General features: G+C 57.3%; 1 protein-coding gene across 1 annotated transcript in view; it reads right to left on the reverse strand.

Annotated features, from left to right (window-relative positions):
* Window positions 1-2,691: 2,691 nt before the first annotated feature.
* Window positions 2,692-24,298, reverse strand: part of MGAT3 (beta-1,4-mannosyl-glycoprotein 4-beta-N-acetylglucosaminyltransferase) — a 29,149-nt gene continuing 7,542 nt past the window's right edge. Inside the window, exon 2 of the mRNA XM_047786207.1 lies at window positions 2,692-6,958. Within this exon, the coding sequence (XP_047642163.1) occupies window positions 5,356-6,957 (1,602 nt within the window). The 5' untranslated portion in view covers window position 6,958 and the 3' untranslated portion in view covers window positions 2,692-5,355. The remainder of the gene's footprint in view (window positions 6,959-24,298) is intronic.

A 24,298-nucleotide genomic window follows, 5' to 3' on the forward strand; every position in this document is an offset into this window, starting at 1 on the left:
ACCTCATGGTTCCTGGTCAGATTCATTAACCACTGAGCCATGACGGGAACTCCTGGGCTTTTCTTGCAGATGCTGCAGGACAGGATTGCAGGCAGGAGGGGCATATATAAAAGGCCTGCTTTTAGGAATTCCCGTCGCGGCTCAGTGGTTAATGAACCTGGTTAGTATCCATGAAGACGCAGTTTCGATCCCTGGCCTCGATCAGCAGGTTAAGGATCCAGTGTTGCCGTGAGTTATGGTGTAGCTTTGCAGATGCGGCTTGGATGGCGCGTTGCTATGGCTCCTGGCATAGGCCCGCGGCTGCAGCTCCGATTCAACCCCTAGCCTGGGAACCTCCTATGCCTCAGGAGCGGCCTAAAAAGACAAAAAAAAAAAAAAAAAACCAGCTTTTTTTGCAGGTTGGTCCTCCATTTGGGTTTGTGTGATGCTTCCTTGGGATTAGTCAGGCCAGGCCTTTTTGGCAGCAAAAGGCGAGGTGGGGTCCTTCACAGAACCTCTTCCCAGGGGGTCTGTGAGGTCGGGGCAGTCCTCTCTGTGCATGTGACTGCTGACTGGCAGACAGGGTCATTGGTCTGTGCTAACAATACAGGTCAGGTCTGAGCAGGTGGGCTTGTCCCTGCAGCAGCTGCCCGCCCACTGCTGGGCAGAAGAACCGTTCAGCTGAGCCCAGCCTGAACTGCAGAACCGTGAGCAAATAAAATGTTTTATCTATGAAATTTCAGGGTGGTTCGTGTTGCAGCAATAAATAAGCAATAGAGTAAAAAAACATTAAAAGACTTTATTAATTTAAAGAGTGAGTTTTTCGCTATAACTGATTCTCCCTGGGAATTCACTGGAATAGCAGGTGCGGGGCCAAGGATGCTGGCCAGAGGGCTGGCCCTGGGCAAGGCCTCTCCCTCCTTTGAGGTTTAACCAGAGCTCTTTGGATGGTTCATGATTGAGGGTACATGGGTGGGGGCTTCCAATGGACTCCAGGATGACGGGCCTTCAGGATTTGGGGGGCTTCACAACCAAGGCCCCAACTTGCAAAGTGAGCTGGGGTTTTAACGATTGGTGTTGACTGTGTGACAGCAGTCACACTTTTGCTCTTTTCTCTTCAATCCAGATGGAGTCCAACAGGTTACAAAGCATTTCCCTTTATTTCATTTTAGCCCCTGCATGCGGTAAAGCTTTCTCCGGGCCATTTTGGTAGAGGGGAGACTGAGCCCGGAAGAGAACACACGACCCCTCCTAAGGTCAGGGAGCCTGTCATCGCCCCACCTCCCCGGACGGCCAGGTGAGGGACTGTTGTACCTGCCGCTCACGGACAGAGCACGACGCCAGTTTCCTGGGCTCTGGGGACTCTGTGCCACCCTCACCTCACCATCCTGAGATCCTGCTTACCTGTCTGTGGTCCTCCTGAGAACTGGGACTGTCGTCTCTCAGCGTCCCATGTCCCAGCGCTGTACCTGGCTCGGTCAGGAGCCTGGATGACGTCTGAATGTTAGCGCTGGCATCTTCGCCATCCTCGCCGCCCGGTCAGCTTCCTCTTCCCCCACCTTCCCCTCCTCCCCCAGGGGACACTGACGGAGGACGCAGTTTGGCGGCTAAGAAGAGGTCAGCTTCTGGTGTTAGGCAAACTGACTCTGCCATTCACTGCCGCATTTAATATGGCTAAGGCCTCACTTTGCACGTCTGTAAAATGGGAATGATGGGGAGGGAGCTTTATTAGCCCAGAGTCTGGCACAAAATAGGCATTTACTAAATAATGTCTGTAAATATCTACGATGATGAGGCTTCGTTCCCAGACGGGAATTAAGTTAAGGGTGGTAGGTGGGGTCTTAGTGGTGACTGGTCACCGCTGCTCTCTCCCAGACAGACGTGGTATCTCCATGTCCTCTACTCTTGCTCAGTCCTCCTGGACTTTGGGGGTGTGGCCGGGAGTCCAGGAGACAGAGGTATGCAGGTGAAGCGCCTGGCACCTTAGCCTCTGCTCTGGCCACCTACACGGCTGCCGCTCCTCGTCCCCAGTCTCCCATCTAAACGCAGAGGCTGCACAGCCCACCCCATGAGAGACCGAGGCAGGGTTCAAAGTGTCTCACCATTTCTGAGAGTCTGCTTCAAAAATACCCAGAGGCTCCCCTCCCCAGGACATGCCAGGATCCACAGGGCCTAGAGAAAGCCTCCAGAGGTCCCCACATTCCACGGCCTGGGCACCATCACGTGGGGGAGATGACCAATCCTAGAGGCTGCTGCCCTGGCCTGTCCGAGGGGGCTGGTGACAGGACAGGGGCTGGGAATTCACCTGTTCTGCCACCAAGTGGCTGTGTGGCCTCAGGACCCTGACAGGTGTAGGAGGAAGGCCACGGAGAGCACAGCTGGGGGAGAATCGCTCCCCTTTCACCCGTGGCACTGGCACCAACGTCGAAGTCTTCATCTAGATCCCCCAGGGGCACCCCCCCCCACCTCAGGGGAGTGGGCGTGGCCAGGCCAGGCTGCTTCTCGAAGGACCCTCCCTTTCCAGGTCCAGACGCTGCCTCGGTCAGGCTGGGGGTGGGGGAACTGTACCCCAACAGGAAGACACATGCTCAGAATGGCCCCCCTTCTCCTCCCCAGCTCACACCCCACTGACTCAGCAAGCCCAGAGCCACCCCTTCGCACCCCTTCCTGGCCCAGTGCACCCCCAAACCGGCCGTGCGAGCACACCCTTCAGACTTTGTAGCTGCTTTTATTATTAATATTATCTTTTCCTTTAAACATCCCTTTAAGGGTGAAATGAAATCCAACCATTTACAGAGAAAATGATTTCAGAATGTACATATTGATTTTTCCCTTACAAAAAAAATAATACTATTGTTATTACTGGTGTCCTTAACTTACACGTTTCCCAGGGCCCTGCCTGCTGCTCGGGCAAGTTGTGTTTCCCCACCCCGACGGTCACCTTTGCCCCCAAAGCTCTCCCACGCCTGCCCGTGGGAACCAGCGTGACCCGAGGGCGGGCCGGGCCTCCTTGAGGCTGGAGGCCATCGGGCCAGTGATTCCCCGGGGAAGAAAGCTGGCTCTGGCGACAGGGCCAGCAGTGCGCTGGCGGTCACATTCACAGTTTGGCTTCCCTTTAATACTGGGGGAGTGGCCCAGGGTTCCCCTGCCCCCGAAATTCCCAGTGTATGATGTGAGTAAAAGTGAAATTCTTCAACCCCATGCCTTGGCCCCCCACCCCTCTGCCAGCTGTCCCCTCTGCTCCGTGGCCAGGCCTCCACTTGGCGGTGACCATGAACGTGCCTGGCCCTCCAGGGTCTGAGAGGGGAGGTGGGGCCAGGTGGCTCTAAGCTCCTCCCCTCTTCCTTCCCCTGCCCCTGAGCCAGTGGACCGGAGGCCAGGGCCCCCGGGCCAGCCTGGAGAAGGGGGCAGAGAGAGAGGTAGCGGGCTTGCAGCTGCACAGCCCTCAGGCCAGGCGGCTTCTCATTCCGCGGACTGAAAGACAGACAGACAGATGGCCCCCATGTCCCCTTTCGCCTTGCTTTCCAGGCTCCCCAAGTGGCTGTCAGCCTCAGTCATTTTGGGGAGTTGCAGGAGGTGTGGCCATGGGCTCCAGGTCCCCGGAAAGGGGCGGCCTGGGCCCTGCTCTCACCTCCACACACAAGCATCTATGTACAGGGACACACCGACGTAGACACGTACAAGTACACACCAAGCATGCACCCATGCCCATAAATACACACACACGCGCACAAACGGGCACCATTCCACAGGTAGGCTCTGCGTCCTGGCATTACTGGGTAAATGCCTGAGGGGGCTTGGGGGAGGGGGTGTTCATCCTGCCCACAACTGCAGGCTCTCACCACACCCGGGCCCTGGGTGGCCGGTGAGGTGGCGGAAGCACTCATTCTACCCTCTGTCCTCCCCCTCTGCCAGCCATGCTCCTCGTCCCCACACCCATCCCCTCCTCCTTCCTTTAAGAAATGAACGGGGCAGCCCAGCCGAAAACTACTCTTCCCAGCTTCCCTTGCAGCTACTAGCAGCCATATGACTAAGTCCTGGCCAGTGAGATGCCATCAGAAGTGACTGTGCCACCTCTAGCTCATGCTCTTACCAGAAAGGGTGTGCCCTCCCCATGTCTATTCTGAGTCCCCCAGGCGTGGACGCACACATGACGGTGGGCGCTGCAGCAACCCCTCTGTCCGGAATTGGAAGGTGTGATGAAGGGCAGACAGCAGAGCTGCCTGCTAGAGCCAGGCCGTCTCCCTCCGGGGTGGGGGGGGGAGTTAGAAACAGGCTTCGGCCTTCCTTCACCCACTGTATTTTGGGGTCTCTTAATTACAGCGGTTTAGAATCTACTCTAGCAAATACATCCCCCTCCCCCATGAGGCAACGAAGGAATGAGGTGACACAGGACTGGCCTTACTGTCCCTCTTGGGCCGAGGGCAGGCTTGTGGCTCCTTCCTGGCCCCGAGGCAGCCCCAAGGAGGGGCACTTGGGTGACTCCACCTGTGACGGTGGAGAGCTGGCACTGTGGGTTCCAGTGGGAAGGGGTGATGGGGAGGGGGAGGCTCCTCCCCCCGGGTCTGACCTACGAGGCTGGCTGATGGTCCCGTCCCATTCTGAGAGCTGGACACCTGGCCTTGCCAGGACTGGGGGGTGGGTGGTGGGTGGCACAAGATGGAGGTATAAAACGGAAGGAATGTCAAGGGCAGGTCTGGAACCAAAAGGAAGACTTCCCAGGTGTCCCCAGGCCCCACGCCTGTGTCAGATCCGGAGGGGCTGGGGAGCACAGGGCCACCGTACAGTGTGTCCTGGAGGGCAGGTGGTGGAGCTCTCCCACCGCCCGCCCAGCTCTCCTCAGGACCCTGCAAAGCATCCATCGGCGCTCCCTCCCAGCTGGATGCCATTTTTCATCCCCTCCCACCCTGCGGTCCCTTCTTCCTCTTGGGCTCAAGTGCATCTATTCACAGAGCCCTGCATCTCCTGGCATCCCCCTTTTCCCACTGTGGGTACAAAGACCCAGGAGGCCAAAGGATGGGCTTCTCCCTGGGGGGACTGCGGCTCCCACCCGGCAGCCCGAGGGAGTTCCCGCAGGCGCCCTTCCCCACCCGGCACCACCCCCTGGCCGTGACCACCATGCATGCTCTCCGGGCACCTCCTGGCCACAGTGCTCTCGACGGGCAGCAGGTCCTGCTCTCCTCTCCTGACGAGGAAGGATGTTTTCTGAGCTCAAAGCCTGACCCTGGATTCACAAGGGCTTGAACAGGAAAGACGTGCCCACCCATCCACTCCTGGTCCTCTTAAGAACCAGCCAGAAGGCAGAAGGAGGCGGGAAGGTAGCAGGAGGGGCAGCGGCACCCACCCCTGCCACTGGCCCTATGAGATCATGCAGGCTTAGCCTTCGACCACGTCCAATTTGTCTCTGGCGGGCGGCCTTCCCTGGGGACCCTTGTTCCGCCTCCCACCGTCCGCTGTGCTCTTGGGCTCCTGGTAGGGGTTGTCCAGCAGGTAGCGGAACTGGTCGTAGTTCTTGAGCAGGTATTTAGGGGCATACATGTGCTCGCTGGGGTCCGCGGGCGGGTACTCCTGCTGCGTGCCGTCGAACCAGCCCCCCGTGCGGATCAAGCTCCGGATGTAATTGAGGTCCCGCTTGTCCTCGTAGTCACCCCAGCGGGGGAAGTCGCCGTTCTGGGCAGACACGAGCTTGAAGTAGATGCCCTCGGGTGTGAAGCACCAGGAGCAGTGCCAGCCGGCGAAGTGCAGGGGGCTGCCCAGCGACCACTGCACCAGGATGTGGCCCGTGCGGTTCTCATACTGGCGGAAGTTGGGCATGGTGTAGTACTGGCGGCGGCGCAGGCGGATGCCGTCCAGCCCGTACACCGTCTGCAGCATGTCCACCGTGCAGCCTGACACCACCTCCAGGGTGCCCGGCTGCTTCCAGAAGAAGCCGTACAGCGACTTGCGCATGTGGAAGGCGAAGGGCTCCGTCCAGCCGTCGTAGAGCTTGAGGAAGAGCACGCCGTCGCGCGCGGGGATCTCGTCGGCGTCGTTGATGATGAAGACGTCGTCGGGCCGCAGGTTGCGCAGCCGCGACACGCCGTCCTGCGTCAGGAAGGTGCGCAGGTAGTCGTCGGCGATCCAGCCGTCCTGCCGCCCGCCCAGCGGGAAGTGGTCCAGGAAGACGTAGAGCACCTTGTGCCGGATGTACTCGAAGGTGCCGTTGGTCAGCATTTCGCGGAACTTGAGCGGCCGCGGCTCCCCGTAGGCCGTGAAGTTGGACTCGCACACCACGAAGGCGTCCACCACGTCGCCCAGCTCGTGGAAGCGCACGTCCAGCAGGTCGAACTCGTGGTTGATGTTGATGGCGTTGATGATCCGCCGCGGCACCTCCCGGGGCACCAGGCGCTCCTTGGTGGGCAGGTTGGAGTACTGCACCACTGTGGGCACACCGCAGCTCGGCCCGTGCCAGCCCGGGAGGCACACGCACTCCACCCACTTGCGCCGCGTGCTGCGGGCCCCCAGCCGCTCCCGCGTGCTCAGCAGGTGCCGGGCCGGGCCCCGCGCGGACGAGCCGTCGCCCGCCTCCGCCTTCTCCTCTGGCCGCCCGGATGGGGGCTTCTCCAGCGTCTTGGTACCTGGCTTGAAGCAGACGCCCCCAGCTTTGGTGCGCACGAAATACTCCGCGGTGTCCTCGGGCATCGCAAAGTCCATACGGTGGAGTTCCTCCGTGGTCTTGCTCGGGGACAGCGGCTGGAGCAGGGGCGAGTGGGAATAGAGAGGGGTTCGCAGCAGGTCTGGGCTACCTGGCTCGGGGCTGGCCTGGGGTGTAACCGGGGCATTGTTCCAGAAGAAGCTGGACACCAGGTTAGGGCTGAGGGAGGCCAGTTCCCTGGGGAAGGTGACATAGGACAGGGTTTTAAAGAAGTGCAGGAAGGAGATGAGGCACAGGCCGGCCATGCAGAACATGAGAAAGAGCTTGTAGCGTCTCATCTTCATCCTGAAGCAAAGAGGGAGAGAGCAACTGGTCAAGGCTCTGGAAGCCTGCAGGTCTGCAGACCTGGGCGAGCAGAGCGCGAGGCTTTTCTCCTAAGGAAGGGAATGGAGAGGCCTTTGCTGCCACCGTGTTTGTGAATGTCCCGGCCCGAACCTGGCGCCCCTGCATGAAGTCACCTCCAGGGGACTTCTCCAGGAGTCGGGTCTGAGCCCAACTCACTGTGCCAAATACCCCTGGAAACCCCGCACCAAGGAAACCCCTGGCAGCTGAGGACGCCCCCTGCTCCCACAAGTCCTCCCCTGGGAGAGCACCAGGTCAGCACACAGCCCCCCCCCCCCCCCCCGCCCCCCCCCCCCCACCCCCCCGCCCCGGCCGCCCTTGTCCACGCTGCCCTCCATCTGGCCAGCCCCTCCCTGCCTGGACCAGCTGCATTGCTAGGCTTTGCTCCAGGAACAAAATGCATCCTGGGAAACGCTCAACCCCGCAGTGCAAAACCTGCCCCCTGGGCTTCCAGGCCCCAAGGGAGAGGGACAGTGGGCTGCAGGCTGCTGGCTGGGGGCCCTTCCCAGCACCACCAGGAGTGCTTTCTCATTCTATCTGTCCATCTATCCTGATCTCTTTATCTTTTTTAAAAATCGTGTCTCTTATCTTTTTGTGTGTGTGTGGCTATATTGACGCCGGATCCTTAACCGACTGAGCGAGGCCAAGGATCGAACCTGCAACCTCATGGTTCCTAGTCGGATTTGTTTCCGCTGCACCACAGCCATGATGGGAACTCTGACAAACTTTTTTCACTGGCAAAATTAACAGGTCTCAAGGGAACACTTTTTTTTTTTTTTTGGCCGCACTCATGACACGTGGAAGTTCCTGGGCCAGGGATCAAACCCGAGTTACAGTAGTGACAACACCTTATACTTAACCCAGTGTGCCACAAGGGAACTCCTCAAGGGAACACTTTTAATTCTAACAAACCTAAAGAACAAAATTAAGTAAACGTTCCCCTTCATTACTCCATGCCAGGGAGTAGATGGACATCCAGGCATGAACAGTTCATCTGCTTGAGGTGTAGCACTGGTTTTAAATGCAACTTTTCTCTTCTCAGTTCTTCATAAATATCACATTGGACACTACGCCCAGTCAAGTGGTTTTTTCCCCTGTCAACAGTAGATTAAAACACACACACACACACACACACAATAGATTAAAGCCAGAGTTCCCTGGTGGCCTAACAGGTTAAGGGTCTGGCATTGTCACTGCTGTGGCTTGGGTCACTGCTGTGGCACAGTTTCCATCCCTGGCCTGGGAACTTCCAAATGTCACAGGTGTGGCCAAAAAACCCCCGAATGAACAAAAGCAAACAAAAAAACCCTCCAATAGATTAAAGAGATTTTCATATCAGTAGAATCAAACCCACAATTTCCTTTAAAATCTCACGTAACAGAGTTCCCGCTGTGGCTCAGCAGGTTAAAAACCCAACTAGTATCCATGAGGATGTGGGTTCCAGCCCTGGCCTCGCTCAGTGGTTAAGGATCTGGCGTTGCTACAAGCTGCGGTTTAGGTCACCAACTTGGCTCAGATCTGGCATTGCTGCGGCTGTGGCATAGGCTGGCAGCTGCAGCTCCAGTTTGACCTGTAGCCTGGGAACGTCCATATGCTCCAAATGCAGTACAGCCCTAAAAAACCCCCAAAAACAAAAAAACCCTCACATAACATTCCATGATCATTTGGAATGAATCACTCCGTGTTCATGAGGGGTCGTGATATAAACATCCTCTGTTCGTTTACACAGTCGGACTGATCAGTTAGGTTGTGGCTGTGGAACAGAAGACTTGCATATTATTTTTTACAATTAAAAAAAAAATTTGCGTGGCCGTGCTGGCAGCATATGGAAGTCTCCAGGCCAGGGACTGAATGTGAGTCCCAGCTGCAGCAACCCCAGATCCTCGAACCCCCTGAGCCGGGCTGGGGATGGAACCTGCACTTCCGCCATGACCCCAGCCCCTACGAGTCAAATTCTCAACCCACTGCTCCATGACAGGAACTCCCAGTTTTTGCAATTTAAATAAACTTCCTATTTTAGAATACTTGTAGTTTATCAGAAGTTGCAGACATAGTACAGAGGTTCCTTAACACCCCTTGACCAGGCTCCCCCAATATTCACACCCTACATCACCATACAGGCCCTGGCTAGGAAACTGAAACGGGGATATTACTCTGAACTAAATGCCACCATTTTCTTCGCATGTGCCTTTATCTCATGAATGAACCTGTGCAGCAAGAGAGTACTTTCAGCTCTAACCACACAGTCCAGGAAGGTAGGCGGGCCGGCCACGAAGCTATCCCCATTTGGCGGAGTGGGACCAGTGACTTGGTTGGGGCGACCTACCAAGTCACAGGAGGGGCTGAGACCGGGATCTGTGAAACGGGTAGAGAGGCTGGGGTGAACTTTTGTTTCTTTTAGAGCTTGAGGCTGGAAGACTCCAACATAACTTTTCTCCAAGCCACATGGTCATAAGCTACAACATCATGAAATGTTTGAGCTAGACCCAACGGGTTTGTTCAGCTGCACCCACGGCAGACAGAAGTTCCCAAGCCGGGGATTGAAACTGCGCATGGCAGAGACCTGAGCCACAGCAGTGACCACCGGGGAACTCCGTACAACAAACCTGAAAGACCATCTCCTCCAACCCTTTGATTCTCTAGAGGAGGCCCGCCCGTCCCGGCCTCACCTCGGTAGGCGCCCTGAGCATGCTCGTGAGGGGCAGTCGCAGTGCCAGTCCTCCAGGCCAGGTAGGACTTGTGCTGTCAGGTCCCAGACCTCCCATCTCCTCCAGTTTAACTGCTGACCCCCCAGAGCCTGCCAGCAGGTGGCTAGCACAGCTGACTGTAGGAGGCAGGACAATCGTGGGTGGGCCTGACCTCTGCTAAATGTCAGCTGCCCTGGGGCAGGTGTGACTTATCGCCATTGGCTTTGGGGAAGGCTGGAGGGAGGGCTGCTCCTTGGCAACACTCGGAAGGGGTCTGCCAGTCTCCTTGCCCGACAGTGGATTCCAGCCCCGCTCTGGCAAAGTGAGACTGGGCGGGCCAGGCCAGCAGGGTGAGTGGAGGGGCAACCAATGGGCTGTGGCTCAACAGAGGCAGGCAGATAAGAGCTCTTGCTGCAGCAAGGAGCAGGCACAAGGCAACACGGCCGACTGCAGAAGCCTCCAGAGGGGCCCCCCGGCGGGCTTTCGGGACCTTGCAAAGCAGACTGTTTTCCCCACTTGGGGCCTGTCTCTGTGGGACCCCCAGTCCCAGCCCTTGTTGGCCTGAAATGGCTGTGAGCTGGGCGGGCAGGGTGGGAGCTGCTGCTCAGCCTGAATCCCCCGGCAGCAGTGAACAAAGGCCTTAGGAAGGTGAGAGACACTCAGGGAGGCAAGTATACGCCCTGCTTAGAGCAAAGGGCCCCCTCTGGCCCTGCTGGGGTCACCCTGACCCCGCGGCCCCATGGCTCCCTGGCCAGGCTGGTTTTCAGGATCTAGTTACACCTGGCCAGCTGTGCCCTTCACAGGCAGACTCACCAGGGCCCGAGATCCCCCTCCTAACTGCTGGGGCCATGTGATAAGGCTCAACAGGCTTGCTGCCAGGAATCCCGGAGCTGGGCATGTCTCTCTCACCACTCCGGCTGCCAGGAGACTCAAAGACAAGTCAGCGCCTCTCAGGCCAAGTTTTCCGGGACACCTTCCCTTACCGCTGCCTGTTTTTTTCAACTCTTCCTCTTCTTGCCCTGATTCCTTTTTATCTTAACTTCAAGTATTTTTGTTAAGTCCTTCAATTACATTTAAAAAACTTTTTTTTTTTGGTCTTTTTAGGTCTACACCCTTGGCATATGGAGGTTCCCAGGCTAGGGGTCAAATCGGGAGCTGCAGCTGCTGGCCTACACCACCGCCACAGCCATATCATATCTGAGCTGCATCTGCAACCTACATCACAGCTCACTGACCCAATGAAAGAGGCCAGGGATCAAACCTGCATCCTCATGGATACTAGTCAGATTTGTTTCCACTGAGACATGACTGGAACCCCTAAAAAGTTTTTAAAATTAAAGTATAGGAGTTCCGTCAGGGCGCAGCAGAAATGACTCCGACTAAGAACCATGAGGTTGCAGGTTTGATCCCTGCTCACTCAGTGGGTTAAGGATCTGGCGTTGCCATGAGCTGTGGTGTAGGTCACAGACACGACTCGGATCTGGCCTTGCTGTGGCTGTGGTGCAGGCCAGCAGCTACAGCTCCCGATTTGACCCCTAGCCTGGGAACCTCTATATGCCACAGTGTGGCCCTCAAAAGACCAAAAACAAACAAACAAATAAATAAATAAATAAAATAAAAGTATAGCTGATTTACGATGTTGTGTCATCAGACACATGTTTAAAGACTGCCTGGTATATAAATGAGAAAGTGAATAAATAAATAAGCACTTGCACTCGGGGTCTCATCTGAGTTTCACCCACCTGGGGAGCCTGAGGATGCTGTCCGCCCCATTTTGACAGACAGGGAATTTGAGATGCAGAATGACGACGATATCCTTTCCCCAAAGGACATTAAGAAGGTGACTGAGTCAGAACCCGAACCTAAGTTCCATTCCCAAGCCAACCTCTCCTCCTTGCAGCTGGGACCGTAGCCCTCCCTGGGCAGCTGGCCCAGCTGGGGACTAAAGCCGTGGAACCCAATTAGGTCCCAGCTCCAGCATTTCTACTTCTGTGATGAAACTTCATCGAGAACCATCAGGGGTAACCACAGGTGATGATCGCTGACACGCAGAGGCCAGCTGCTGTCCTGAGCCCGTTAGAGCCTGTTCTCACTGAATCCTCCCCACACGAAGCAGGTACCACTGTCATTCCCCTTTTACAGATGAGGAGACTGAGGCCAGACAGATGACATGACTTGCTCAGTGACACACAATTAGTAAGGGTCAGACTCCATTCGGGGGGACCAACAGATCATTCAGTGGCAAAGCTGCCCCGGGGCCCCTCCATCTGTCAGGTTCAACCCAAGCGGGGTGATAAGGGCCCCACTGAGCATCTCCCGGTGACCAGGGAAGACAAGCCAGGGGATGGAACAGCCACCACTGCACCCCACCCACACAACCCCTCGCAGGGTGTCACCCGGCCTATCTCCTCCATTCACTCAGCAACCGCTTATCAAGAGCCTGCTGGGTGCCAGGCACTGCGCTGGCCCTGGGAGCACAGGAGACAAGGCCTACCAGAACCCCCATCCAAACCCCACCCTGAGGAGCAGGCGCGGGGGTGGGGAGGAGCCGGGCAAGGGACCGTGGCAACCAAAATGAGTCCAATCACAGGGCACATCAGAAAAGTCCCGCCCTGGAGCAAGAGCAACGGTAAAGGACAGGAGGGGCGTGGTCACTAGTGATGGGAGGGGCCAGGGCAGGCCTCGCTGAGACAAGGGGCTGCGGGGGCAGCAGGTTCTGGGCAGAACAGCCAGCGCCCAGGAGAAACCACAGGAGGGCAGAGGGGAGGGAGGTGGATGGGCAGGATCACACAGGGCCTGGGGCCGATGCTGGAAGTGTGGCTTTCACAGGAGGATTCTGAGCAGAGACTCGGGCGGAACAAGCTCACTTGGGCTGCTCTGCGGGGAGCAGACAGTCACCTCAAAGGCAGGGCAGGGAGAGCAGCAAGGAGCCCACTGTACGGTCTAGACAAGAGGAAATGGTGCAGGAAGCTGATTCTGCTGCATCTGCCCATGACCCAGCTGTGAGCGGGGGAGTGGATGGCCCCCGGACCTGAAGGATAGACAGCCCTTGCCGGGGGTGGGGGAGGCCACCGGGCGCAGCCGCTGTGGAGATGCTACATGGCAGAGCTGGAGCGGGAGGCAGCTCTGATTCTGCAGGGTCCTCTCTCTAAGCACTGCCCGGCGCACTTCAAAAGAGAACACCTCATTGGGGAGACGATTCCACAGCCCCCACCCCCGTCCCTTTCCCAGCGCTCGTCACTCGGAGCCCATCTCCTGGGCTGTTCATGTCCCAGGTGGACGTGAGCTTCCAGTGCATAGAGCTGGAATGGCAGGTGCTCAACAAGAGCCGCCTCCACAGGCTCACTGTCACTTGCACACACACAGACTTGAGAACCGGATACCCAGTTCCAATCCTGGCTCTGCCATTTGCTATCTCTGTGGCCTTGGGCAAGTTAAGAAGTTGCCTCCTTTTTCTCATCTAGCAAATGAGGGCTTGGTAACAATCCAGGGAAAGTGCCTAGCACATAGAAGTGCCCAATAAGCTTTAGCTCTTAACCACTACTGTCACTCTCCTGCCTGGAAGCAGAGGGCCTTCAGGTGGGCGGAGGGGCGCAGCTGGTGCAAAGGCTTGGTGCCAAGCCCTCGGCAGGGCCTGGGCCCTGGTGGGCACTGTCTTGTTTAAGAGCAGCGAGGACCAGAGTGGGGGGCTCACAGGCATAAGTGGAGTCTGGACAGAACCTGAGCCTGACGGGGGAGTGGCTGGGAAATGGTGCCCTGCTTCCTGGGGCTCCAGGGAAAGGAGGGAGGAACTGTGAGGCTCCCTGGGAGCCTCCCTAGAAGAATCCCCAGCCCGTACGCACCCCCCCAACACACACTCTGTGATTTGCACCCAGAGCCAGTGGCCTGGATCTCCTGCATGAAGGTGATGGGGGCTTCCTGGTAGCCAGATCATCACAGAAGCCAGAGGCTCACCCTGACCCAGCATGGTGGCAGGACCAGCCCTCCCTGGGCCCCTCGTTCTGTACTGACTCGCAGCCATGGCCATGCCACAAAGGTTCCAGCTGGGCAGATTTTCTTCCTCCCCTCCCTCTCTCACTTCTCCTGTGACCTCCTTCCTTGGGCTCTGCTTGATATGCTTAGGAGGTGAAAGAAACAGATGAGCCAAACCCCACGACCCAGCCACGGCCTTGGGGTCTGGGCTTTGGCTGAGTCCGGTGGGGGCTCCTTCCCAGAGAGAAGACAGATGCTCCCTGGAGGTCACAGGCTGTGACTCTGGGGCTAGCCAGGCGGGCAGCGGCCTTCCGGGTGCAGACAAACCTGATAGCTGCCGCCAGGGTGTAGCCGGCTCCTGTGGAGCTCTCCGTGGTCCTGAGCTCACATGCGCTGACCAGGGTCCTAGCTCGGCCCTGGCGTGCCCCTGGATGGCCTTACCCTGGCCCTGACCAGCCTCCTCCACGGTTCAGCAGCTCCTTTCCTGAGAGCCACTTCTCCTGCCTGCCACCCTCTGGCCCCCTTCCCCATCTGCCCCACAACACCTGACCCCGGGGGTCCTCAGCTCTGCAGGAGCCAAGGGACACTCAACACTTCTAACTGGGATGAGAGGCCAGCTGTCGCCTGTGTCCAGCAGTGAGCAGGTCTGACACCGAGTAGTTGCTCGAGCACTCTCAGAATATCCATGGGAGAAATCTTAGAGGTCACACAGCCCGGCCTCAGCCTTAGCTCCTGGCAGGAACAGACCCACCTACAACCCCCGACCCAAGAGGCCCTCCAGGGGAACCCTCACTACCTCTCCACCTGCTTCAAAGGCCATTGTGACTTTGAACCGGAGTCTGCCTTGCACCTGGCCCCAGCCCCGCCCCATGTTACCCAAGTACGCTGCCCAGCTCCACGAGGGAGGCGAGAGGTGCATCACTGCTGCAAACTCTGCCGTGCCCAGCGACTCTGACACATGGTGCAGCCAGTGGTTACGATGTTGAATCTGAACACTGCCTCTGACTTTGGCGAGTTCCCTCCTCCATAAAATGGAGGTATGGCAGTTCCTATCTCATGAATCAAATGAATGAATCCTTGCAAAGGACCAGCACCTGCGCCTAAGCACACACTTGGTGCTCGGTAAACACCGGCCTCTGTTGCTGGGAGTCGGGAGGATTCGATTCGAATCCCGGAGCTGTAACCTCCTAGCTGTGTGCCTTTAGGCAAGTTACTTGCCCTCTCTGAGCCTCAGTCCCCTCAGATATAGAAGATACCCTCTCCCTGCAGTCCTGTGGGAGACGTGGATGAGCCAGTGTCAAAGCATCTTGGGTGGACACTGGCACTTTGTAACTGCTCTAAAAATGCCTGTTTCTTTCCTTCCAGTTGGGTTTCCTGCCAAATGACAAAATGCAGATCAACTGACTAAATGTGCCAGGCCTTGCCTGGCCAGCTTTGTTAAAGGACGGGGGGCTGCTTACTACTGACTGTCACCCATCACCCTGCAAGGCAATCTCTACAACTCATCTAGCTTTCAGAATTTAGGCCAGAACTGGGAAATCTGAAGCCCCATGGAGGGCCAGACTCTCCCGAGGTTTGAAGGACACTGGAATAAGAATACTGTCTAGGAGTTCCCGTCATGGCTCAGTGGTTAACGAATCCAACTAGAAACCCCTGGCCTTGCTCAGTGGGTTAAGGATCTGGCATTGCCAAGAGCTGTGGTGTAGGTAGCAGACGCGTCTCAGATCTCGTGTTGCTGTGACTCTGGCATAGGCCAGCAGCTACAGCTCCGATTCAACCCCTAGCCTGGGAACCTCCATATGCCGTGGGAGCGCCCAAGAAACGGCAAAAAGACAAAAAAATAAAAATAAAAACAAAAACAAAAAAACTGTCCAAACCTTGATCTCAGGCCAGTGCCCCTGCCAAGTGCCTATCTGGCCTCTGCTTATCCAATTCTTAGTGCTGCACATCCCAGGCCACTTGGACTGCTGGAAATTCTTCTTCCTATTGGCTTAAATAAGCCTCCCTGGAGCTTCACTGCTAATTCCGGGTTCTTCCCCAGCAGAGCCAATCAGTGTTTCAGGGATGAGAGGACAGCAGCTACCTCCCCCTCGACTCTGGAACTAAATAAGGATCGTTCCAACATGAGGTTCCATGATCCCACATGGAAATACGGGCAGAGGAGAATGTGATGGATTCCAGAGGTCCGGCAAGGCGTGAGAAACAGCTGATGCTGTTTTTATTCCTTCACCTCTCATTATTTTATTCATTCCTTCAGTTCATATCCATCAAACAGACTCCACAAAGAACAAGCCTACACACAGCGGTCACTCTACAGCCAGCACATCATCAGCTGCTGGCGGACATTTACCAAGAACCTGCCATGAGCCAGATGCAAGGGCTGGAGAAAAATCAGAAGCTGACTCATGGGGCCAACCCAGAAGGAAGGTACATGTGTCTCCATTTTGCAGATGAAGAAATGGAGGCTTCAAGAGATTAAGCTACTCGCTCAGCCATGCAGGGCTTGTGGGAATGAAGCAGATGGAAATCAAAACTCCCCAAGCACCCTACACCTCCCCGCAGGTAGACCTGGAGCCCAGTGGGGCTGTGGATTTGGGAGTCCTGCCCCAGGCTAAACACAAATGGCTTGGCTGAGGGAGGGTCTGGTGTACCATGACCCTCAGTCCCCAGGAATTGTGCTCCTGGGGGCTCCTCAGAGAAAGGGAATCAGCTCAAGGGGGCCAGCCCTAGCCAAAGACTCCATCTGCCCAGGTGACCAGAAGGTCCTGGAAAAATGTGTTCACCACGGAATGGGGAAAGGGGGGCAGCTGCCACTCTCCCCACACACAGATAATGAAACCCAGACCCAGAGAGGCGAGGCAGAGCTACACTGGGCAGCAGACAGGGCACCTGGACCATGTCCCTGGGTGTAAGGATCTGGGCCTCACTCTCTGCTGGCCTGGCTCCAGGGGGGGGGGCCTGGCTGGAAGCTCAGTCCAATGCCCATGCTTGGGAGCCCTTTCTTTTTTTTTCGTCTTTTTGCTATTTCTTGGGCCGCTCCCGTGGCATATGGAGGTTCCCAGGCTAGGGGGTCTAATTGGAGCTGTAGCCGCCGGCCTACGCCAGAGCCACAGCAACGCAGGATCTGAGCCGTGTCTGTGACCTACACCACAGCTCACGGCAATGCCGGATCCTTAACCCACTGAGCAAGGGCAGGGACCGAACCCGCAACCTCATGGTTCCTAGTCGGATTCGTTAACCACTGCGCCACGACGGGGAGCCCTTTCCATGGCAAAGCCCACCGCCTCCACTACTCCACAACCAGCCCCTTGGCGCCCTGGCCTCTCTCCTTCCTCCAAACCCCTCCCACCTCTGCCTGATCCCATCTGCTTGAGAACGTTCCCAGAGTGGCTAGCATGTGCCTTGGTTCCAAGGCTAGGACCCGCCTCGGCTCCCTGGGGCCTCCTCTCCCTTTCCCACCAGTCACTGGCCCGCCCAGATCATCAGCTTCTGGCCTCCGGAAGCCCCTGGGCAATGAAGACAGAACATTCCCACCATCCCAGAAGGTTCTACTGGACTGCAATGGAGGCTAAACAGTCATCCTCAGGCAGCAGCCAATGGGTGGCTGTGCTCGGAAGGCTGCAGTGGCTCCCACCGTCCAGCACAGAGGTTCGCAGCTGTTGTGACCCTGCCGTGAGAGCTGCCTCTGGTTTGCCTTACTTACATTAACACAATGGTCACCGCTTATCATCCACTAAAATATGTGCCAGCTGTCAGCTGGGGGTGTGCGGGTCACCTCTTCTTAACTGTCACAGCCATCTTCACAGATAATTCGTATTATTCCAGTTTTACAGATGAGGAACCAGAGGCTTAGAGGGTAAAGCAACTTGCAGAGCATTCCTCTGCTCACCTGTGCAAACCCACTGCTCTCCAGGGCTGAGACCCAGAGCCTCCCAGGGGGGTGGGAGGAGGCGACACTAGCCTCAGCCCCAGGCCACTGAGGGCTCTGAGTGAAGCAACCTGTCAGCTTGGAACCAGCCACTGGCCACACGCGGCTACTGAACACTCGAAGCGGACAGGGGCCACTGAGGAATGAATTAATAATTTAAATATCAGCTTTAATAGCCAGGTGAGCTAGTGGCTCCTGCCCTGGCTGCATAGGGCTTTAGACAGGCTGTGAAGAAGAGGCAGGGAGCCAGGCCCACTGCACAAGCCCCGCAGGAGTAGTGGAGGAGCCCAGGGGAGAGCATACACAGTGGACACCCGAGGCGCTGCGACAAGAGACCGAGGGGGCGAGGGGGCAAGGAGGCAGCCTGAGGCACCCAGCCAGGCACCTGGGCCCTGGTGGGGAGCACCTGCTGAACGAACATTAGGCGACTGAAGGAATGGGAGGAAGGATGGCTCCTGGGGCAGAGAGGGGGCTGAAGTCAGGACCTGGGCAAAGTCCTGGGAGGAGGAAGATGCAGGAGCAGAGCCAAGCCTGGGGGAGGGGCCCGTGTGAAGCTGAGGGGCAGGGCCAAGGGCACAGAAACCTGTGCGCTGAGAATCCCCAGGGCAATGGCCATAAAGCCAGGGCCCAGGGTCTGGTGTGGGGCATGTGCAGCCTCTCAGGGGTGACCAGAAGCCTGGGCCCCCCATACTGGTCAGCACCCTCTTGGGTCAGCAATTCCCAAGGCAGCTGTGAAAGATTTTCAAACTAAGCAAGAACCAGAGCATGTGAAATGGAGATTCCCATACATGCATTCTCAGGGACACAAAACTTAGGAAATAAAAGACTTGATTTTCTGGGAGTTCCCCTTGCAGCTCACTCTGCAGATTTAGGAACTGACTAGTTTGCATGAGTTTGCGGGTTCGATACCTGGCCTGGCTCAGTGGGTTAAGGAGCTGGCATTTCCGTGAGCTGTGGTGTAGGCTGCAGACGTGGCTCAGATCCCAAGATTCTGAATTGCTGTGGCTGTGGTGCAGGCTGCCAGTGGCAGCTCCAATTCGACCCTTAGCCTGGGAACGTCTATATGTCACAGGTGCAGCCCTTAAAAAACAAAACAAAACAAAAAAAAACAAAAAAACTTGATTTTCTGTAAATGCCTGATGAACAGAAAACTAATAGTGTTTGAATTTTCTCGGATTGGGAGGTGGATCAAAGGTCGCCTCTCTATCAACCACCTTGGAAAGTTTTGCGAGCGGCAGCATGGAAGATGGGGGCGGGGGAGCTGATCTCACAAAGCAGGCGGGACTGAGCTTTGTCTGTGTGACAGATGGATTCTGTCTGCTCAAGAAGGTTTTCAAGGCTGGTCTCTGTTAGCTTCTGATTTTAACAGGCTGACAGAACTCTCTCCTCTCCATTCATTCCCTGTCCCTAAATACAACCTGCCCCAACTCCCAAGAGACTCGCTTGCAGCTTGCCGCAGTTTGCTTGTGGCTTGTCCCAAACTGCAGTCCCTCATCTCTTTAAGCTGGCCTCAATTTACCTCTTTTTTTGGCGGGGGGCCGTGTCCGTGGCACGCGTGAGTCCCCCGGAGCCAGGGATCGAACCTGAGCCACAGCTGCAACTCGAAACACAGCACTGACAACGCCCGATCCTTCACCCACTGTGCCGCCAGGAAGTCCACCCCTCTCTTCAACTTATACCCCCACTTTCCCCATGATTTCTGCCCCAAGCCCTGCTGGCCCGGAACTCAGAGACAGGGAGGGAGGGTCCCACACCAACTGCACCTACCACTCAGTGGTTTCTCTTTGCTTGCAGTTCGCCAGCTGAGCCTGGCCCCATGGCCTGGGGACACTCAAATCCCCATGCCCACGGCTACCCCTCACCAACCTGTAACCCCTGGCCCACCTGAGACCTATCCCAGAACCCTTCTGGCCGATGCACTAAGTGCCTGAGCTCTCTTTTTTTTCTTTCTTTTATGGCTGCCCCTCGGCATATGGGGCTCCCGGACCAGCGATCAGATCTGAGCTGCAGTTGTGAGCTACACCACAGCTGCATTAGCACCACATTCTTTAACCCACTGTGCCAGGCTGGAGACTGAACCTGTGTCCTAGAGCTCCCCTTGCGCCACAGTGGGAACGCCTTTCGCTCCGTCATTAGCCCCTTTCTACGCTGACATCAGCCCCCATCGCTATCACCGCTGAGGAAACAGGTTCAGAGCCCGAAGGACTCTGACCCTGGGGCCTCCTGCTGCCCACCACCTACCCTGCCTTGGTCTGTGCCTGGCCCCTCCCTGCCCCCCCCACCAGGCCCAGGCCCCTCTCCTGACACGGTACCTACCTTGGGTCCTGGGGTGGCCTGCCAGGTAAGGCAGTGTCCTGTCTGAGCTGCTACGCCAGGCTTCCTAACCTTTACCCACCTCTGCCCTCCACTGGGGCTGGTTTCCTGGCTCCACCTCTTCTCAGCTGGGTGGCCTCCCTTCACGGGGCCCCAGCGTCCTCACACAGGTACAAACCGAGCAGCAGAGGGAGGCAGCCCCACCCTGCAGATGCCACTCCCCAGAGCCAGGTGCTGAGGAGGTGGGAGCACCGGGGTTTCTGGCTCCCAGGGAGGGGCCTGTCCGTGCTCCAGGCTCAGTAAACCACCAGCCCAGCTCCGCTTGGGGCCTCGCCCTGCTCCCTCTCCAGGTAGCGGAAGTCACCATGAACTGTGCCCTGCCTCCCAAGGGACTGCAGGGCATTCCAGTGGGACGTAGAGGGGACATGCGGACCTCAGAAGTCCACTCTCCACTGAGAGGACCCCGTGTCCCAGCCAAAGTGGGGGCCAGGGGTGGGGGAGGTCTGGGAGACCTGGGTCTGAATCCGAATCTGGCCGGCAGAGAACCCAGCCAGCCATTCGCCGGCACCATCCCTGGGGGCGGGGAGGAGGCGGGAGCAGAGGCTGGCCACGGATGAGAAGTTGGGGGCTCAGAGAGACCCCCAAACAGCGCCTCTACCGCCTGGCCCCATGTCCAAGTCCACCCCTGGCAAGGCATTCGCTCTTTCTGTCCGGAGTAACCCTCTCCGGGGTCCTCCAAGGGGGACGACGTAAATCAGACCTGGCGCCCGAGAGCCCCTCCCCGCAGGCCCACACCTGCACCTCTCGGTCAAGGCCGCGGGGCTCTCGGGCCTGGTCTGCGGCTGGGAACTGCCAGCAGTAGGGCCTCCGGCTCTGCGTGTCCCAGCGAAGTGACTCAGCTATGTGAGTCCTAAGCGGCCCTTCCACAGGTCGACAGGGTGAAGTGCAACACAGGAAACGGCCCCAGCCTTCAGAGCGCCCGAGCAACAGGAGCAACAGGACGGCTGGTGGCTGGTCGGGGGAGGCACGGGAAGGAAGGTGGAAAATGAAGCCACAGCTTCAAGCAGGTTAGGATCCTCGCCGCCGTGCCGCTCATGGCTGCGTGCTGAGTGCCCAGCACCATGCCTGGCACACAGTAGGTGCTCCATGAACCACTGCTGAGGGGGGAAATGGGCTTGAACCCTGGCTCTGCCACTCACAGCTCTGAGACCCCAAGCAAAACTCCTACTGTCTCCCAGGCCTGTCTGTGGAGGCATAAAGGGCGCCGCTAACACCCGCCTGCTGGGTCCTCCGAGGGATTTGGGGCTGCACCTGGGCCCAGAGCCTGCAGCTCCTGCGACCTGGGAACCTGAGCGCCACACTTAAGCTCCTGCTGGGAGCGGTCCTGACGGAGCAGGTGCATAGCTGGCTGGCTCGTGGCTCTGGGCACCTGGTGAGCCTCCGTGACACTGAACAATAGGACTTTGCTTTCTTCCCTCCCTGATTCCTCCCTGTCCACCCCTGTCTAGGAAGGGCCACAGCTCCCTTGGGTCAGGACTTAATGTCCCCACCAGGGACTCTCAGAAAGTCTTCACCATCACCCAGTGCTGCAGGAGCCGGGCCCCTGCTCCTTAATTTCATGGGAGCCACCAATCTATGGCTGCTTTTAATTCCTTAGTCCTTCCCGCCTGCTGGATCCAGAGAGCGTTCTGGAACAGGCCCGCAAGTGCTCAAACTTCCCACAGCCTGTGCGGCAGGAGAGAGGGAATGAAACAGCAGCGACAGAACCAGCACAGATTAGGAGGTTGTTGCAGGTGGGGGGTCCTGGTCTCAGCCACTAACCTCCCAGGAGACCCTGGGCACCAAGAGCAGCATCCCCATTCCTAGGGATATGCTTCATCTCATCTTCACAAGCCCACTTCACAGACGAGGAAAGACGTACAGCAGGGCCAGGTCTTTGCCCAAGGTCAGGTACCGGCAGGCCACGGGAAGGGCCCGGCTCGGCAGGAACCACACGCGTGCCCACTGCTGCCACCCAAGGCACAGGACCTCCCCATCCTCTCTGGGCCTCAGCTTCCCACTCTGGACCTCTGACCCCTGGGGGTATGAACTTGATCTTCCAGCTCCGGCCAGCATCCACCTTCCACGTTCCAGGAGGCAGCACTCTAGGGTTGCTGCTCCATTTCCCCACTCAGAATTCCGTATTCCAGCTTCTCTGGTCTGAATGGAGGCGTTCTCCTTTCTAGGTGCTGTGTTCTGGGATCTGGTCCCCAGGCTCTCCTCTCGTAGAAAGGAATGTAGGCTGGGCTCTCCAGCCAACAGGATTCCTCTTCAGGGCACTGTATTCTGCTCCCAGAAGCAGCAGCGGCGCTCACAGCGGCGACCCCAAGCTCCAGCCCCACCAGCCTTCAGGGGACTTGAGAGCAGTGAGACCAGCAAGGAGTGTCAGCTCGGGTCCCAGGGCCATGGGGGGATCAGAGAGCACACTCACAGCCGGGCAGGAAGACCCCCCAATCCTTCTCCCCAGCTCTCCAGGATGCCAACCTGACCACCCCACCTCCGCTGGCCCCCATCCCTGCCAATCGGCACTGCGAAGGCCACACAAGATGGACACTTCCCAAGGGCAAAGACCCTGGGACACGCACCTTCAGGGTCATGACCTGGCACTTCCTTGGCAGGTGCTCAACAGCCACTTGCTGAATGAATCAGCATGCTCAAGGCTGGCAAGACTACACACAGGCACAGCCTAAGGGACACATACTCAGATGATGGAGGTGCTCGTGCTGTGCGCGCACACCTGGGATGTGTGCAAAACGTATGTCCCCAAACACAGACACGATCCCCCCTGCAGCCAGCAGGTCTGCGCCCTGGCCCCTAGCCCAGCCCTGGCACACAGCAGGCACTCGGTGATTAAGTGCTGAATGAATGAATGAGTGCTCTGTACCGGGGACAGAGTCGGGGGCCGTGGGGGAGACAGAGATTGTGTCCCCCGAATGAGGGCTCAGCTGTGACGAGGGATACTATTACCACAGTGGAACTCGAGCAGCGCTGGCAGGAGGACTGCTGGAAAGGCAGCCAACAGCAGCGCACACCCACAGGACATTCGGGGCAGGCTTCAGGGGAGCCCGTAGCCCTGGGGCCATCTCTGGCTGGAAGGGGCAGGAATGGCTTCTTGGGTGGATGGCGGCACCCAGGGTGGAGTGGGCTGGCTCTCCAGGTGTAGGCCCCAGCACAGCAACAGTCCCCAGGCTGAGATGTGGGGTACGTGGGGGAAGAGAGGAAAAAGTCAGACAGGTGCATAGGAAGGTGGTCAGAGGTTTGGGTGGAATTCTTGGGGCGCTACATCCCAGTAGCCTCAGGCCTAGATTCTCACTGACTCAATTTCCAGGAACGAGAGAAACACAAGCGGTCTGCCACAGGGGGACCTGTTCTGGGGATGTGCCTGGGGGCCTGGCAAGTCCCACCTTGAGACCCTCTGGAGGCCGCCCAGTGAGCCTAGAACCAAACAAATGGAGAGCTGGCTGTTCTTTTTCTTTTCTTTCTTTCTTTTTTGTTTTTTTGTTTGTTTGTTTGTTTTAGGGCTGCACCTGCAGCATATGGAGGTTCCCAGGCTAGGGGTCGAATCAGAGCTATAGCCACTGGCCTACGCCCCAGTCTCAGCAACGTGGGATCCAAGCCACACCGTGGCTCATGGCAATGCCAGATCCTTAACCCATGATCGAGGCCAGGGATAGAACCTGTGTCCTCATGGATACTAGTCAGATTCGTTTCCACTGAGCCCTGACGGGCACTCCTAGGCTGGCTGTTCTCAGGGCACCTTTTCTTACCTCTCTCTTTTCAGTATAACTTCATCTTTCTGGTTGTAAAGGTTTCTCATACATTCTAGGAAATCTGGAAATCACAGTCAAGGAACCAGGACCATAGCACTCACCATCCCGCCACCCCCTGGGCTAACATTTTAGACTTTTTTCCTGCACACTTTTTTTTTTTTTTTTTTTTTGCTGGAATGAACCATCAACATGGATTTCCTGCCAGCTGTGGGGCAACTCACACTTTTTCTAAGGAGCTTTATTACCCACGTCGGAAGATCAGAGGGCAGACCTGAGCCCTGGGGACTCTGCTCTCCCTGCCTCGTTCTCATCCACTCCCAGACCTGACCTGGGCCCAACTGAGAAATGCTCCAGCTTGGGACAGGGAGTCGAGATAGGGTGCAGCCCCATAGTCCTGGGCTCTCCTGCCACAGACCACAAAGGTCTGGTCAGTCCTGAGTGCCCCGGGACTCGATGTTCCCTCGTGAAATGGGCAGGCTCAGCAGGCCACATGGCCTCAGGGCTCCCCAGTAGGGCCCCCTCTCTGGGCTGAAGTGACAGCCACCTGGCTGGGTTGTACCCTACAGTGGCTTCC

This window comes from Phacochoerus africanus, chromosome 7, assembly GCF_016906955.1.
Source record: "Phacochoerus africanus isolate WHEZ1 chromosome 7, ROS_Pafr_v1, whole genome shotgun sequence".
NCBI lineage: Eukaryota > Metazoa > Chordata > Mammalia > Artiodactyla > Suidae > Phacochoerus > Phacochoerus africanus.